Here is a 17,174-nt window from a genome sequence, read left to right as displayed (position 1 = left end):
AAAAGTTAGGGTGACATAGCTACGGTTCTTCCCTGAGCATGGATAAATCAGTGGAAGAATTCTTCCCGTCAGCCTAGCCACCACTGCTCAGAAATGGATGACCTATGCTGATGGAAAAAGCTCTTCCACCGTCGTAAGAAGGGTCTGCAGTTATGGCACTCCAGCAGCATAGCTGTGCCACTGTTGCGCCAGTTGCACAGACATGGCCTTAGTGTTTTTATGGTTTTCTTTGCAAACATGAGACTTTAATTTTAAAATTGAAGCCAGGATTCTGGAGGACAATCCAGATGGCCCTCTGACTAGTCCTTTGTGCCCTTCATACGAGTTCCCTCACACAGGGAAACGCTGCCGTAAAATCTGCCTGTCATCTTCCTTGGACAATTCCCTAGATATTACACCCCCCTGCCCCACCTTACCTATTCAAACTCTCTCCTTATGCCTTCCCATATTCTCCAGGTTCTGGCATGTACAGGACGCTGCTGCTGGCTCTCTCATTCTTATCCCCAGCCATTTCAATTCCAATGGATTTCCATAATCTAGTTCAAAATGGTCGTCTTTGCTTTTAAAGCCCTCCATGAGCCTGGGACAGCCTGCCTCAAGGACTTTGTCTGCTGCCCCACTGTGGATAAACCACCTTTCTCTACACCTCTTCCCCACACAGCCCTCCTGTATCTGCCACAACTCCAGCTATTTTCACATCCCATCTGAACACGTCCTCACTACCCCGGCCAGCTGCTCTCCTTTATTTGTGTTACAATTTTGAGTTTTGCCTGCACTGTTAGCAATTTGTAAGGTGAATACTAGACACAATGCGGCTGTGTAGAACTGAATTAAGGATAGCAAAGAAGTTTATAAAAATGAGCCACTGAGACCTCAATGTCAGAACCCACAAGCCAGCAGAGCGTATACAAGTGGGTAAAAACCTTTTCTGCTCTCTCCAGACCACTTATCTTTTGGAAAATACACTGATCTTCCGAGTGCAGGATTTAAAACTGCGACCAATTGTAGAAACTTCCCACTGACTTGCAACAAAAATATCAGCGAGTCAGTTTCTAATTTCTGTGATTTAAAATCTGGCCCCACATTTCTTTCTAGCACTTCGTTTAATCTTATTGTAATTGTCTTCTTCGCTTCCTAACCCAGGTCATGTGACTGCAGCCAAAACACAAAATTCCATCTCTTAGCAACACTCCTGCATGTCACCCCCTTGTTACACTCTCCCCCTCTGCCATCTCTCTCTCTCGGGAAATTTATATCCAGCCTACGTTTTCGCTTCCTCAGTTTCATCCATGACCTCTCATTACACACCTTTGAACACACAAAATTCCTCCCTTAACTTGGTGTTCACAAGGTTCAAATACTTGTGGACGACTTCAGTCATATTTCACCCTATTTCGCTAGAATCTTTCCTCATGGGTTGTTTTAATCATTTCTTGCTCCTTTTCCTACAGTTTGGCTACAGTCTTCTGACAAGGAGGAGCCCAGAAATGAATGCACCATTACAGGCCTGTCTCAGAGGCATGTGAAAGACACCTATCACCTCCTTGATGGAATGCCTCTACATAAGCAGCACAAGAGCCGTACTGAATTTTTGTTTCCTTTCCTTTGGCCTTGCAGCCCTAGAAACAAATCAAATTCAACATTATAGATATCCTATTTCTCAACGGGGCTAGGATACAAACTGAAACATGATCAGAACAACCTGGAGCTTATAGTGAGCATGAATGTGAAGGACAGGAGCATGGAGGGATGGTACCAAAGGCTGGGCAGAGATACAAATATGACAGACACGACAGGGAGTGATACAGAATTCCCCTGCCGGCAGCAGACAGGAAGATGCATAAGAACACGGGGGAACGCTTATCTTAGGAATTTCTTCCTCATCACACTGCTTTCCTAGCAAAGTGCAGAGTCAGACAGGGAGCGTGTGCAAAGGACAGACAAGGGACGGGTGTGGGGGGGTCACGTTTAGCAAACAGCCTTTAACTTATTGTATTTTATTTTTTTAAAGGTGCAATAACAAGGATGGGATTATGTCAGCAGCAGACCAGCTACACAGAACACAGATAGGCGGATGACAGGTTCATTTGCAAACTCACCCTGCTCAGGGTCTTCCAACAGAACCCCTCTTTTAACCAGCTCCTCTCTTGGCTTTCGCATAGAAATCTTTCGTTCTAAAACTGATATTAAATTGAAAAAAAGCACTCAGAAAACAGGGCAAGGGGAGGGTTTCAAAAGAATGGGGTTTAAATGTACTGGATCTGTGGATGAAATAAAAATGGCTCAAGTTGCTGCATTTTGCATGGAGGAAGAAAAGGGAAGGGGTTAAAAATATCCTGTCTGAGGCCTGTATTCACACACCAGAATATAGTGCTAGAGCAGTGAACAGTCATTCCTCCAACCTAAGCCTTGTTGGAGAAGTTCCTGTCAATTAAGGAATCTTGCATCTTTAAAACTCTTCAGAAAATTGTTTTCTACAGTTAAAAGATGTTTAAGCTGCGGTTTTAAGGAGCCAGTGGCTGGGGCCTCTTATCAGTGAATTTGTTGTTGCCATCCCTGGCAAAGAATTAAGCTCTGATCCCAAACATGCCAGCACTGGGACACAAGGCTTCAGCCGGCCTCTGCAGCTCACCCATAGCTGCTACTGCTCTGCTGGCTAATTGCAAAAGATGAAACAACTTGGTATGCACTTCCCCGGTGGGGAAAAGTGTTTAAATCAAACTTCAAGACCAGCACCACGCCTGATGCTTTACCTTCTGAAGTCTCCTTGAATTTGTCACTGCTTTTCTTTTTCCTCCACTTCCAAGGTTTGAAAATCTTGCCAAAGCCCGAGAACTTGCTTTTCCTCTTGGTGGGGGGTGTGGTGTCTCCAGATTCCAGAACATCAGCCCCCATCCCCATGTCAGATGGCGGATGATCCACTTCCTCAGCTACATAGAAGAAAAAGCAAAGTCACGGGTTTATTCCAGTGAAGTCGAAATGTGAGGTCCCTCCTTTCCCACCCAGCCAGTCCCTGCCAACCCTCCTGTGGATATCGGGAAAGTGATAAGCAGTGAGTGATGCAAATTCATGCAGAGGAGATAGCAAGACTCCATGCCTTCACATAACTAGTCAGTACTGAACAGGAGTAAGGAAGCAATCAAGTGAAGTTTTCAGTGCTAACAGACTAAAGACATACTGCAATGTGTTAAAAATCCCTCAAGTGTAACTGTGACTTAGTTAATATTTGTACAGTGCTATAATTTAGCCCTAGGAGCACAAACAAAAAGCTTTATTGCGGTCTCTGGGTCTCAGCTGGAAGCAACTGCTCCGGACACAAGTCGTTACATGAATAAAATACCTTCTGTACTTCAGCATGGCGGACTTCCATGACTGTATTTAGACAGAACCTACTGAAGTTATCAGCCCATCTCAACGGCTGTATACAATAGAACTAAGCTGGTCTGATTTCCACTCCCCGCCCCCGTAACAAGCTACCGGGCCAAGAGTAACAAAAACTCAGGAAAGCAAAACAATGCAACCTTGCACTCCACCTAGTGTACTAGAATTCCCAGAAGAACGCAGCAGGAGAGGATGTACTCATGGAACATAGTTCTGTATCAAAAAGCCTCCTTATGAAGCAAGTTGTGAAGAGTGATTGGAACACAAAACATCAAGATAGGCCAATCACCTTTCTTGCTTGCCTGGAGTTTGCAATTTTACTAGAACTTACTAGGGGAAGGGGGAAATAACAGCTTTGCTTCGTATTGAAGATTGCTAGTGACCCACTTCATGGGCATAATATAGAGGCTGAGAATCCCTGGTCTCTACCTATATGTGACTTGGGAGCACCCAAGTCGCTCTACAGGACACCAGGATGGTAGCCAGTATTGGGAAGAGAGAGCCTTACTGAGGGCTTGTCTACACTTAAAACACTATAACATAGACCCACCTACGCTGACAGGAGGGGTTCTCCCATCAGTCTACACAATCCACCTACCAAGTTCAGTAGAGGGAAGAATTCTTCTGTCAACATGGTGCTGTCTCCATGGGGACTTAGATTGGTTTAACTGCATCACTCAGTGGCGTGAAGTTTTCACCCCCCTGTGCAACACAGTTATACAGACCTAATTTACTAGTGTAGACCAGGCCTCTAAGGGTTTTTGTAATACTAGAATGAACTGCATACCCTAATACACTGGGGAATCTATTGTGTATGCCCCGGGCTATAAATAACGGTTGTGGGCCTTATTTTCTGAGCAATTGTAAATAAAAACACTTTGGGGAGTTCGATGCAAACTTTTTGGACACGTGAAGTCCTTGAGCTATACAGTCTCAAACTAGGCTACGTGACATGTCTCTGCAGGTCAGCGGTGCGGCCTTTTCTGATGGCAACTCACTCATCTGCTATTCACATACAGGATGCTCAAACCAAGAATCCCATCACCCAGGGCTAGAGTTTTTTGGAAAGAGCCAACGTCTAAGTCCAGCACATCCCAAATAGAATATCATACACTTAATCATAACATTTATGTAACACCGGCCAGAAGACGTAGTACCAGATGTCAGAACTTGACCTGTTTTAACAATATGTGGGAGATCAAATTTCCAGAGAAAGAGAAAAGAAAATAGGAAAGGCCTGTGTGTTGTATTTCACTAGGGTTTCATTGACAGACACTTGGATCTTCACGCCATGACACTGTTCAGCAGGTAAGTCTGCACTGCAGTGTGATTTACAGTTCACGTCCACAGACCTGTGCTAGCTTTAATCTAGCTAGCTCGCTAAAAATAGCTGCAATGACATGGCAGCAAGGACTGCATAAGCTTACGTGACCCCCTGGGTACATACTTTCCTATGTAACCTGTGGCACCGCATGCGCACTGCTATTTTTAGTGAGCTAACTAGATTAAAGCTAGCACCAGTAAGTGTGCATGGACTGCAAATCACTGCCCGCTCCACACATCCACCTGCAGTGTAGACACACTCATAGAAAAAGATAAAGTATGCAGGAGCAACAGTCCAAATCTTTTGCTCCCCAGGCAGCTACAGACAAAGTTACTATGTGATGCAATATTGCTCATAAAGAGCAGCACTGATGGGCCCCTGGTGGCCACTTCTTGGGTGAAGAAGTGACAGGATGCAAAACCAGGCCTCCCCAATGGGAGAAGGAAACAACAGAAGGTGTTTTAATAATGCAGGGGGAACAGGAAGAGTATTCCAGTGAGTCCTACAGGGATGGGCAGGACTCTGTGTAAAGACAGGATGCTCTTTAATGGCTGCGAATAGTGGGATAAATGATCAGAAAGCAAACTGACACAAATAATCTGATGTGAAATGATAGAACAGGAGGAGTTTTGCACAGGAGTCAATTTCATGAAGGTCTGTGGTAGCAGCGATAGAAAAGGGGGGAAAAAATCAATATAAAGGCATTTTCCAACATTTTACTGCCTGAACTAGTTGGAACGTATTTTAGAACCTGACATCCTAGGCCCAAACATAGGTCAATTTGATTTTACCTATAAGGCATGTTTCTTCCGGCTCTACAAAGATTTCTTCCTCCTGACTCACTGGAGTCCAGCTTCGATGCAGTAATAATCTACCTTCTCAGTTAGAAAAGTCTGATTCACTTGGCCTCAGTGAAGAGCTGAGGCCATAGCCACAGCCAGGAGCCATTTCAGAAAGGTACGCAAGTTCAAAACTTGATTCAGTTACAGACAAAGCTGATGAATTATTGCAAGTATGTAAACAGCCTAAGGTAGTCCCACACTTGTATGAAAAGCAAGCACATAAGATACCTATTTTAGTTTAATTCATGTTCACCTAGATTAGTCACAGGAAAATCAGACTGGACTTTTAAACTTAACACCAAAGATAGATTGCCTGGATGTTTCGAGGCAGTTTCGTCAGAGACCGAAGCATTAGTCCTGGAGCCGTGAGTGTAGATTTAAAAAGTTGCATTCACTTTGCTCAGCAGAGTGTTTTGAAAGTTCACAGGGCAAGCAGAAATTCTTGCCAGGAACAAACAGTGAATTGAATTTGGAACTGAAGTGCCATGAAGGCATTTGAGCCTATGGTGGGTGACCATCACTATACTGACGGTGCAATACCAGCATTATGGAAGACCCATGTCAAACTCATTTCAAATACATCTCCAGTCAGGACCGGTATAAGAAATGTGAGCTCAAGCGCTTTCTGCCTCCTGAGGTTTCAGAGTGCTGCACTAAGCAAAATGGACTCCGTTTTCTTTTAATAAGCTAACTGTCAGGTCCAGAGATTAATGAACTGAGACGATAGCTCAAAAAGCTGCAATTTCTCCGCTTCCAATTAGAAGGAGGACCATATCTGCTCTCCTTTTACAACCATCTCTGGGGACATCAGAGGGTGGGCGTGGCAAAGCAAGCAGATGGACCAAAATCCTAGATGCCAACAAGATTCCAAACTTGACACTGAGCAGCCAAAAACAAGTTAAATCAGCACAAATCCAAACAGGCTTAAGCAGGGAGGTAGAATTTATCCACTATTTAATTCTGTCACATCATTCAGTTCTGGCTATCACAGATACTTTAAGTCAAACTCTACACTATTTCTCCCATCAGTGTCGGCTCACTGCATTGTACTAAGCAACCTCTCACTGAGAATTCTTGTCTGTCAGGAGACTATTTATGTCATGAGAGCAGCTCCCTTCCTCCTTTGTCTGAAACATGACTCATCATCACAAGCATCACAGGGAAACGACCACTTACACTTGGGTTTGTAAATTGCCATGCTCCCCAATAGTGCTAATTATTAATGACTGTGAAAGGAAGAACCTGTGCACACAGCCATTTAAAACAGCAGTCTTATGGTGCCATTATAAGCTATATTAACTTTCTTAATTCTTCATTCACATTCTTAATTACAGGGTGGATCAGATGCTGTAGACATGCATTAGAGTGACATGTATTCCAAGTAGTCTTGCTTACTCAGCGACTGTTCTGTCAGTGGGTAATCCCCTGGAAGACCAAGGAAAGAATCTGGACTCATGCGAGCATTCAGTTTCAGGACAGTTCCAGTAGGTACCAGTGAACAAATTTCTGAAAATGGCACACAAGGGGAGTAGATTTTGGCAGCCACCGAGTCTTCCACCACAGTTGTCTGGACAAGGTGTTTTTTCTCACGGCCTCTCCTTATTCTGCTGGTTAATGAAGTGTAGGAGGTCTGTAGGCTGTTTTATAATGATAAGTTCAAGAGAACACACCTCTCCTTATCTGAGTCATACAGCTAGGAAACTATGCTAAAGAGCTGCAATTTAGTGCTTCGGAAAAAAAGAGACTGGGGGAAACAGGAACGGGAAATTAGGAGTGTGAACTTCTAGCAGCTCCTCCAAAGTTCTCACCAGAGCACAGTTCTCACCCACCTGTGTGGCAAGCTCAAGCCATACATATGGGGGCAGATGCGAGACTCGGATGTGGATATCCACGGACCATTTTTGCAGAACGCGGATCAGATGTGGATACAAATTTTGTATCCGTGAAGGGCTCTAAGCATCATCATTAGCCAGTCAAGACCATTTCAAATAAGAACCTCTGACACACACATATACTCATTCACACCCTTAGGAAGAACCTTGTTTAACCAATTTTAATGAAAAGAATAACTGCATAGATCTAATGTAAAAGGGTTGCCGCACTTTCTATCAAATGCTTCACAACAGGTTAATTCGTTGTCTGGGTACAACTGCCTCGTGATAGCAAAGGTGTTCTTTCACGCCACAACTCTGAAGAAAGCTACAACTTCAAACCAGCATGTTCTCCCACTCAAGCGTTTGTGCTGCACCTCCATTAAAAAACTAGTGTCCCGTTTCAGTCACACATTTCAGGCAGCTGGCCCTTCAAGTCCACATTCTCTGTTGTCTAATGCACAGTTGTGAAGGTGCTTAGGAGGATCATGCTTTAGCATAAAAGCAATCCAAATGCCCATGTTAAAACATGGGCCAATCTTGCCCGATGGGCACAAAGTATATTTTAACCACTTGATAGAATTCTGTTAAGGTTGAAAGCTCTAACAATTTGCTAATATGTTTAACACACACTTTGCTCCCATCACCTTTTATGCAACCGCGCCCCTCCCGGTGCACTTAAACTCCACTTGCAAAAGCATCCCAGGGCCTTCCTCCCTGCAACACACAAACATTTCCTGCTGGAATTTAGGACATTCCAATCTGAAGTACATTTAAAGAAAAGTAAAGACACATGAATGAGATTCTCTAAAGTTAAAAAGCAATTTTGTCGAGGGCACTTGTGATGCACAGAAGAGATCACACTTTTGTTTGCACTAAAGTCCTACAGTTCTCTTTTATTCTTGGCATTTTAAAACTGATTCAACCTTGTTTTCTCCTCCTGCATTTTGTTTAGACGCAGAAGAGCTGTGCTAAAAGACGAAAATGCCCTTAAGCTGCCTACAGTACTTTTCATCCAACAGAAACCATGTCATTGACAGGAGCCAGCTTCTTATATATTCTTCAAGGCCTCGATTTCCTGACACACTCCAAGCTGATTGCCTCCAGCACAGTCAACTAGTGGCTTAATGATTTCCTGTAGATGTGTCATTGATTCCCAAGAAGCTTGGTGATGGAATTTCTGGGAAAGATGGCAACGTTTTTGCCTCAAGTTACCATGGAGAGTCAGATATCCTGATAGATGAAATCCCACAACAGAGCAAGGATCTCTGGGTTTTATTAAAAATAGGCATCATCCCTCAAATGGTGTAATCTGGTCAAGCCCATTGCAACACTTTTGTATTGCACTGCGCACCCACCTTAAAAAAAGGAATAGGAGAGTCTTCAAGCAAAAACCTCAATAACAGAATCCTTTGTTAGCTGATATTCATTGACCCTCTTTAAAATGGCAATGGGTACCCAGATAATCTTTTAGAACACCAGGGCCTCTGATATACAGGATCAAGAAACAGCAAAAATCACAAGCCAAGGTGAGGTAGAAAAGAGCTCTAAGCTAGGCAGAGATGTTAGGCTGACATAGTTTTTAGTGATTTTTTTTAAAGCCAGTTTAATTTAGTCTCCGTACAGTCCAAACCCAGGATGTCCACTGCAAATAAGGTTAAATCATGATTTTAACTTGGTTCATCATTATAGATGGACTCCATGCCCACATCCAACTTAGAGCTCGTTGCCAGTGTACAAGGTTGAAAAACATAAGGAAATCTTCTCTAGGAATTTCACCCCAGATGTGTAAGAGTCACACTAGACTATTAAATGTTCAGGAAGTTTGATGAAGCTGAGAGAGCTTACAGGTATTTCCAGATTCCACTGAAGAAAAATGGCAACTTTAAAGAGACGTTCAGAGGCAGAACAGATTGTATACTGTTTTCTCCTACCATATTTTAGATCAATAGTTCTCAAACTTTTGTACTGGTGACCCCTTTTGCATAGCAAGCCTCTGAGTGCGACCCCCCCTTATAAATTAAAGCCACTTTTTAATATATTTAACACCTTTATAAATGCTGGAGGCAAAGCGGGGCTTGGGGTGGAGGGTGACAGCTTGCGACTTTTCCCATGTAATTACCTTGCGACCCCCTGAGGGGTCCCTACCCCCAGTTTGAGAACCACAGTTTTAGATTAAATACAGAGGACATGCTCCTTCCACCACCCATTCTGCAGAGTAGTGTGTGAACGAGGAACAAGACAAGTGTCTCGACACTGCCTGGCTGAGGGCGGCTCTCCCAGTCCATCTTTCCTCCTGCTGAAATGTTAATGCTATCCGTGTTTTCTTATGACACTAGTGTTAGACAGGAACTCAGTGAGCACACACACTCGAGATGATCACACAGAGTGACAGGGTGGATGATGCACCAGCGATGGGAGTCATAAGAACAACCAGGCTAGATGGAATGTGTTAGAATCTTGCTTTTGTTAAGAAATAACCTCAAACGCGGATATCAGGATTTTATTTCGCAAACTGATGGTTTGTTTTGAGTTGGCATTGCATTTAGCCTTTCATGAATTTGTTGCTGTCCTATACCACTTCATGCTAAAGGATTACCATTCACATAAAAGTGGTTCAATTTCTTTTTATTTACAGGAGTTACTGCAAGCAATCTACTAATCACCAGATGAGTTTCTGCTCTTAGAGAACTCCCCTAGATAACTCTATAGATTAGTCCTCTCCCTGTGAACCTCAGAGCTTGTCTACATGCAGAGTTGCAAAAATCCAATTTAAGGGGGCATTTTAAACCTATGCAAAAGGCTGTGTGGCTATGTAGGTGGTACATGAGTTTTTTGTTTGGGGTGGCCACTCCCAGGAGTGCCAGAAGCTCCCTAGAATTGTGGGGCCGCCAGCAACTGGATGGTGGCCCCTCTCCCGCTCTGGCCCATCCCAAGGACATGCCCTCACTGCACCCCAAGGCCCCGCCCCCTCTCGGGCTCTTCCACTGAGGCCCTGCCCTCACTCCAGCTCTCCCTGCTCTGCCTCTTCCTCTGCCAGGGGAGGCCAGGGAGCCTTGGTGCCATCACTTTTAAAAGTGGGAGGACTATGCCCTCCCACCTTTTTTCCTGCCCTAAGGGTGAGCAACAGGGGGAAGGGGCAGAGAGGAGCGAGCAGAGGGCAGGGCCTTGGGGGGAAGAGGCAGAGCAGGAATAGGGTCTCGCTGCAGAGTCAGGGCAGGACCACAGGGGGAGGGGTGGAGTGTGGGCAGGGTCTTGGAGGGGAGGGGAGGGCTAGGGGCTCGGTATGGGTGCTGGTGCCCCCCCCAACCACACTTCTAGGGAGCTTCCAGCACTCCTGCTCCCCGGGTACAAAGGCAGCAGCCCGGCATACCTCCAAAGGGAGGCGACCCGCATCCAGCATTTGCCCCTTGCATGGGCAGCCTTCTTTATTTTGGGGAGTCTTAGCCTCCCTACGCCTCCTATATGTGTCGCCCATGTATGGATACTTATTTCAGGTTAAACCAGATATATTTCAGTTTAGCGTAAGTAGAACATATTGAATCTAAAAATCAAAATAAGTGTCTATGTGAAGATGTGCACTGCTTTACCCAAACTGGTTCAAGTTTATATGTAAATAAGGCCTATTTTTTTTTTGGCATTTTGATCTTTTTCATGTCAAGTTTCTTTACAAAAACCAATGCATCTTGCTCTTAATTTTCCTGGATGTGGCTCCAGCACCACTCTCAGTGCACTTAACCTCATATGCTCTAATTTTTTATATATGGGACTAGAAAGACTTTTTTAAAAAGCCTTAAATTTAAGGGACGTGTGTATTCATGCCGTAAGCTAAGGCCTTTGTCACTTAATAAAAGTGTTTGAAAACTGGCTACAGCACTTATGCAGTAACTTCCTTACTAACATCAACGATATGCATAGTTCTACTGGAACATTAAACAGCCCCACAGATTGACAGAATATTAAGTACATTTGTTCCAGGAGCGGGAATCTTTTTGACTGTCAAGAGGTCTTCTGCACCTTTGAAATCCCCAAGGAAAGTCAAGGTGGAGGAGGTAATATCTGGAATACAGGACCAACTTCTGTTAGCGAGAGAGAGTAGTTTTTGAGCTCTTCCTCAGATCATGCAAGGACAGGGTCACACCACCATCTAGGTTAACATCACCCAAACACACTTGAGCAAGTCAGATTGATGGGATAACCTTCAAAGATGAACTCCCACGTGACCATAAAGCACTGCCAGCAGATTGGTCCAATGTCACACACTTTGGGACCAGATATAAACATTTCCATTATGCAGGAAAAAGAAATGACAAAGGAAAAATACATTCTGATAGCATTTCAGCCCATTCCCTATATCCACACTCCAGAAAGTCAGGCCACCCTACAAAAAACATCTCAGTCTTTCACAGCCAAAAAACCCCGCAGAAGATGGGTCCCCATTTATCATCCCTCAGTGACTCCAGAGTAAAGTCAGGTACACACCTGGAAGGTGACAGTGCGCTTACTACACTGCCAAAGCACTCCTAGTGTGGATGGCATTTACACAGGCAAAAACTGCTTCTCTGGTATTGCTTATTCCCCTCCCACTCCAAGAAAAATAAGCTATACTGGCAAAACTGCTGGTATAACTTCATCTCCTCTAGGGGCTTTTGCTGGTACATGGATGTCAGTCAGGGTCAGGATTATACTTCTTCACGCCCCAGACCAGCACAGCTATTCCAGCAAAAGTTCCTTGTGTGGAACAGACCTAAGATGACTTAGTTTACAAGTAAATATGCCAGTCTTGTAAAGTCACCCTGGAATCTAGGAGTCCTGTCTAGCATAGCGCCATCACTTAGTGATTTTGCAGCTAGGACTTCAGTTAACAGTTCTGTTAAGGCTTAACTGTTAAAATTAGCTACTGATGTACAAGCCAGAGTAGTATCTATCTCCCTCTGTCCTAGATGTGCTGTCTTCGAAAGTAACAAAACGAAGTCTTTCAGGAAAGTAAGCAAATATGACTCAAAAAAAAAATAGGAGCCATCTGTTGACTATGGGGATGCCATTTTGATGCTCGCTTTGGTGTTTCTACCTGCCTATTAAATTAAAACTATATAAGAATTTGGGGAGGGGGGGCAAGCAAGGGGGAGAAGAGGGAGGGAGGTATGTGTTTTATATATCTGAGATGTCTTGACCTTAAAAGCAACAATAGACTCCGGTCACAACACACAACTACACTTCTCCAGCCTCTTCCACCATAACAGGACAATGTGAGCCTTTAACTTCCCTGTCTTTTGTACATCTATCTCCAGTACCATCTTAACAGGATTTGTATTTGAAAGAACATCTTGTCTGTTTTAATAGAAGACAGCCTGCAAGAGCTGTCCCTTAAAAATTCAGGATCTGTTCAATGGGTTGGTACCTTTACTCAAGTTGTGCAATAAGAGGAATCTATAGATGGCAGATAATCAGGAGGAGAAGACAGACTTTGAGGGCAGGGGAGGCCAATGTCACCCTTCCTTCTCACTAAAAACTACAAACGTTTCTGATGCCCGGGCAGCCCAGCCAAGACTGACTAGATCCGCCTTCCAACACCTCGTAAATCCAAGGGGAAGGCACTATTAATCTCCACTGACAGCAGAGAAGATTGAAGTTTTACTGCCCCCAACACCACTTATTTTTAGCAGCTCTTGAACAAGTCCGGTAAGGAGAAAAATAATCACTCTCAACCTAAAGCTAATTATTCCCCTAAAAAGCACCAGAAACATTCAAAGTTTTAAGACTGAGAAACTGATTTCATGGAAAGGGAATAAATAATTTACACTTATGTAAAGTGCTTTCCACCTCCAAGTATCAAAGTGCTTTTTGTGAAATGCAGCAAGTGCATTCACCCTACCTCACACACAGGAAAATAAAGGCACAGAGAGCTGCAATAACTTGTCCCAGGTCACACAGCACTCTCCCAGAGCCAGGGATCGAACCCAAGACAGACTTCCAATGCTACGCTAAATTCATTAGTCTACAGCAAAGTAATCAAATTCTGCTTTCAAAATTTGAGGTACTGGGGTGGCACTTGTGATTAATTGCCAGATATCCATAGTACATCAGGACTTATCCACTCCCTGTAGTCGGAGCATCAGTACCCCAGAATTCAAGACCACAGACATCCCTCTGTATAAAGCAGGGAAGAAATGGCAGAGATAGAATCAAGTAGAAAGAAGACTGCCAAGCCCATTTTTCAAACTATTAAAGGTGCCCCCAAAATCTCAGCGACGGCATACACAAGTTGACCATTCTGCATCATTTCCATACTGCAGCTGTATAAAATGTTTAATTGCAGTCAAATCTGGGCAATTTTCTTGGGCTCTGTAAACCAGCGTCCCTGCACCTGACAGGCAGCAGCGAGGAAGATCGGAGATAGTTCCTTAACTAATGCAGCACAGAACCAGACTACGGTGATCAGCAAGGACAACGTGTTGCATAGTAAATAAGTTTAAACACCACAAAGAGAGAGAGACAAAGTAATTCCCCTCTAGTTACTCGTCTCAGAGTCAGACATTTTCCCAAGTCAATTGCGATCTATGCAGGTTACACAATCCTAGCATTCCATTTCCATGTACTTCACAGCTTCACCTGCAACCCCTGCCTCAGCCCCAGCCAGAGATTGTTAGACTTCTCTTGCCCTCCATTACTCACCAAATGCAGCTGGATTTATCGGTCTCGAGAACAGTGTCTGCCCCATGCTTAGACTCTTTTCAAAGTAGCTCTCTGAAGGCGGCGCGGGGGTCGGGGGGACCACACACCACTACCCTGGGAGAGTACGTCAGCCTTTTTAAAAAGAGAGAAATCCACACTGGAAGGTGGGGGAAAATCCAGAGCCTTGCGAGCGGGGACTGCCAGAACTCAGGAAATGGCCTGGGTGTCAGCCAATCCACCGCAGCTCCTGTTCTTCCTGTATCCCAGGCCCAGGCACTTGTGATTCTCATAAATAAGCGTCCATGCCAGCTCCCTTCAAGCAGGAATGCCTGTCATTCCAGAGCACACACTAGTCAGGGCTGAAGCTCAGGCAGGGGAGGAGACTGCCAACCCCACTCTAGCCGCTTAGCTACGTAGTCCAAATAATCAACACCCTTTGCTCCTTACATCAAGTTTAGCAGGAACACACCAAGAGGCTGAGAAACAGGAAGGAGGGCAGAGGGAGATTTTACCAGAGAATAGTCTGCAAACAGTATTTGTAGCCATTTCACTTCCCAATCAAAACCAACCAGATACTACAGTATACCTGGGCCTAAATATATGAACCAAAATAAGCTGTTTGGACCCATCAAGTCCCTTTTGCTACAACAATACAGACAACTGATATTTGAACAAAAGCCTGGTATGTGATAAAATTAAAGGAGCATCAGAAGGTTAAGACTGTATTTTTAAAAAAACCTACAAATTTGTGTTACAAATGTCCAGAACGAATGAATTGTAAAAACCTGAGTTTTCTTTTCATTACTTATGCTGTTTGGTTACTTTTTTGTAACTTCTGTTTGGGCAGTAAAACAAAATGAGTCTATATTCTGGTTCTCATGCACTAGAATGATGCTGTGATGTTTATGTTGCAAACACTGCACGGGGATATTTGCATTGCAACAAAACAATCTTTCCTCTATATACATTTATATTACAACAAATATAATTGGGTTGTTTGTTTTGTAACCAAAACCTAAACGTGGGGCCTGCCTAATGTGACAGGGCCCCTTGAAAGGAATCAGCTATCACCCATAACAGGAGAGTTAAACAGAAGAATCTCCACATTTAGATTTTCTTTGCAGAAAAAGCTATGATTAATAGAAATGGAAACAATTTTTGTAAAACCCACAAAAATTCCCACATTGCAGCATCACAACAGTGAGTGGAAAGCAAAAAATGAAAACGATCTGAAATTCTCCGTGGTCAAAAGGAGCGAAATGCTGAAACCAAGCAGCAGAGAATGCCGTTTTTAAAATTTTGTTTTAATAATCCAAAATGACATCTGTAACATAGGTGAGGGAGTTTGTTTTAAACACCTAATCAGACAGTGTCTCTAACAAGGTCTACTGCTGCATCATCTTGCAATGTAGCATTCTGCTCCAAACCCAGCTCTCTAGTCAACCACCACTATGGACAGCCCACTGCATCACAGCTCTTCTATTTCACAGAACAGAAATCACCTGCCACAGCACTCTACTTGACAAAATGATCACATTTCCTAATACACGAACTGGTCACGGGGAGCTGATTCGGGAGGCCGAAGGACGTAGCCATTTTCCAAATGAGGGCTCAGTCCGTCAAACCAGTAGCTGGGTACGTAATGGATATTACAGATCAAATTAGTGCATTAGATAAGAGCAGGTGTTTGCTCTGCTACCTCTGAGGGTATATTGCACCAGTGTACTGTACAATGACTGGCTGGCATGTATGTAGCTTGGGACATGCTTTATAATAAAAAGTCACCAAGTAAGTTATATTAATGCATGTGGGAAAAGGTGGTAGCATCTCTGGTGTCTATGTTGACAAGTTACCTGTGAAATCATGTGACCTGCAGATTCACTCCCCCGCCTTTAAGCACAGCTGTAAAACATGCACAAAGCAAAGTGCTCACCCTCTGCTCTACCTGTAGATATAACGTGCTTTGCATTAAACTGTCCCTGCTGAACAAATTGTTCTTGTTTCCATGGCCAGTTTCAAGGCAGCAACAAGACCAAATGGAGTAATGAATTTGCAGACACACGTCTAAACGTCCCCCCACCACAGAATTGTTAAAAATCTTGAAAGCACTGTTCTTATCTTCACCCCCCACAATGCATCTTCATACTCCAATTAAACGTATCATGGTTATTCTTGCTGCTGAGTCAGACAGGATCACAAGTACTGTGTCTTTACAGAATTCTGAATCCATATTATGAGCAATTAAACTCCTCTGAATTACAAAATTGCTCCACTTCACAAAAGAGCTGTTTACTTTGAAACATGCAGAAAGCCTTTTAAATACACAGCTATGTAAAGGAGACAAAGTCCAGAGGTAACAGGACTGCATATTCTCTCTGGATCAGCAGATGAGAGTTGTCTGGCTTGGAGAAAGGTCTGTGAAGAATATCCCCTCAGCGATGGAAAAAATGCCACAGGAACCAAACACTGATCTAGTCTCACATTAGCAAGCTGTAGGGTAGGGTTAAAAAACCAATGCTCCCTTCCCATTTGAAGTAAAATAAGAAACGCCTGCACACTGAAGACAAAGGACAGGCCATATTCAGGGCATAGCTTCAGCCTTGATCTACAACACAAAGTTAGGCCAATGTAAGCCACCTTGCATTGACCTAATTGTGCACGTGTCTACACTTGAGTATCTCCCCCACCTATGTAAGTGCCCCACTACACCACCTTCCCAAGAGGCACTGAGCCATGGTCGATGTACTGAGGTTCATGCAGTGTGACTGTTGATGCCATGTTACTTACGTCGACCCTAACAGTCCTCCAGCAGCTGTCCACAATGCCTGACATTGACCGCTCTGGTCACAACTGTGAACTCCACTGCCTGGGGCCGTGGAGACTGGAAGCCCCTTTAAAGATCCATGAATTTTTTAAATGCTTTTCTCCCCCGTGACTGCCCAGCTTGGCGAGCACATCTAGATGCTGTCTCCATTGTTGTGTGCAACTGCCCAGCTGACCAAGCCTGGCTGGTGTCCAGATATGCCACAGAGCGGTTAGTCCTGGAACTCAAGCACAAGCAAGCCCGATGCAGGGGAAGGA

At 44.0% G+C, this 17,174-nt stretch overlaps 1 protein-coding gene across 8 annotated transcripts in view; it reads right to left on the bottom strand.

The window, feature by feature from the left end:
* The window catches only part of PHACTR4 (phosphatase and actin regulator 4), a 126,835-nt gene that overhangs the window by 16,969 nt on the left and 92,692 nt on the right, over positions 1 to 17,174 (bottom strand). For 2 of the 8 annotated variants that reach the window (XM_075060773.1, XM_075060775.1), the window contains 2 exons: positions 2,754 to 2,930; positions 2,100 to 2,180 (listed from right to left, as the gene is read on the bottom strand). In XM_075060773.1, coding sequence (XP_074916874.1) covers positions 2,100 to 2,180; positions 2,754 to 2,930 — 258 coding nt within the window. Of the gene's footprint in view, positions 1 to 2,099; positions 2,181 to 2,753; positions 2,931 to 5,496; positions 5,747 to 6,942; positions 7,164 to 14,093; positions 14,643 to 17,174 lie in introns of those variants that run through there. The other 6 variants (XM_075060774.1, XM_075060778.1, XM_075060776.1 and 3 more) reach the window with 5 other exon arrangements.

Source organism: Chelonoidis abingdonii, chromosome 25, assembly GCF_003597395.2.
Source record: "Chelonoidis abingdonii isolate Lonesome George chromosome 25, CheloAbing_2.0, whole genome shotgun sequence".
Classification (NCBI taxonomy): domain Eukaryota; kingdom Metazoa; phylum Chordata; order Testudines; family Testudinidae; genus Chelonoidis; species Chelonoidis abingdonii.
This window is presented reverse-complemented; position numbering and strand designations above follow the sequence as displayed.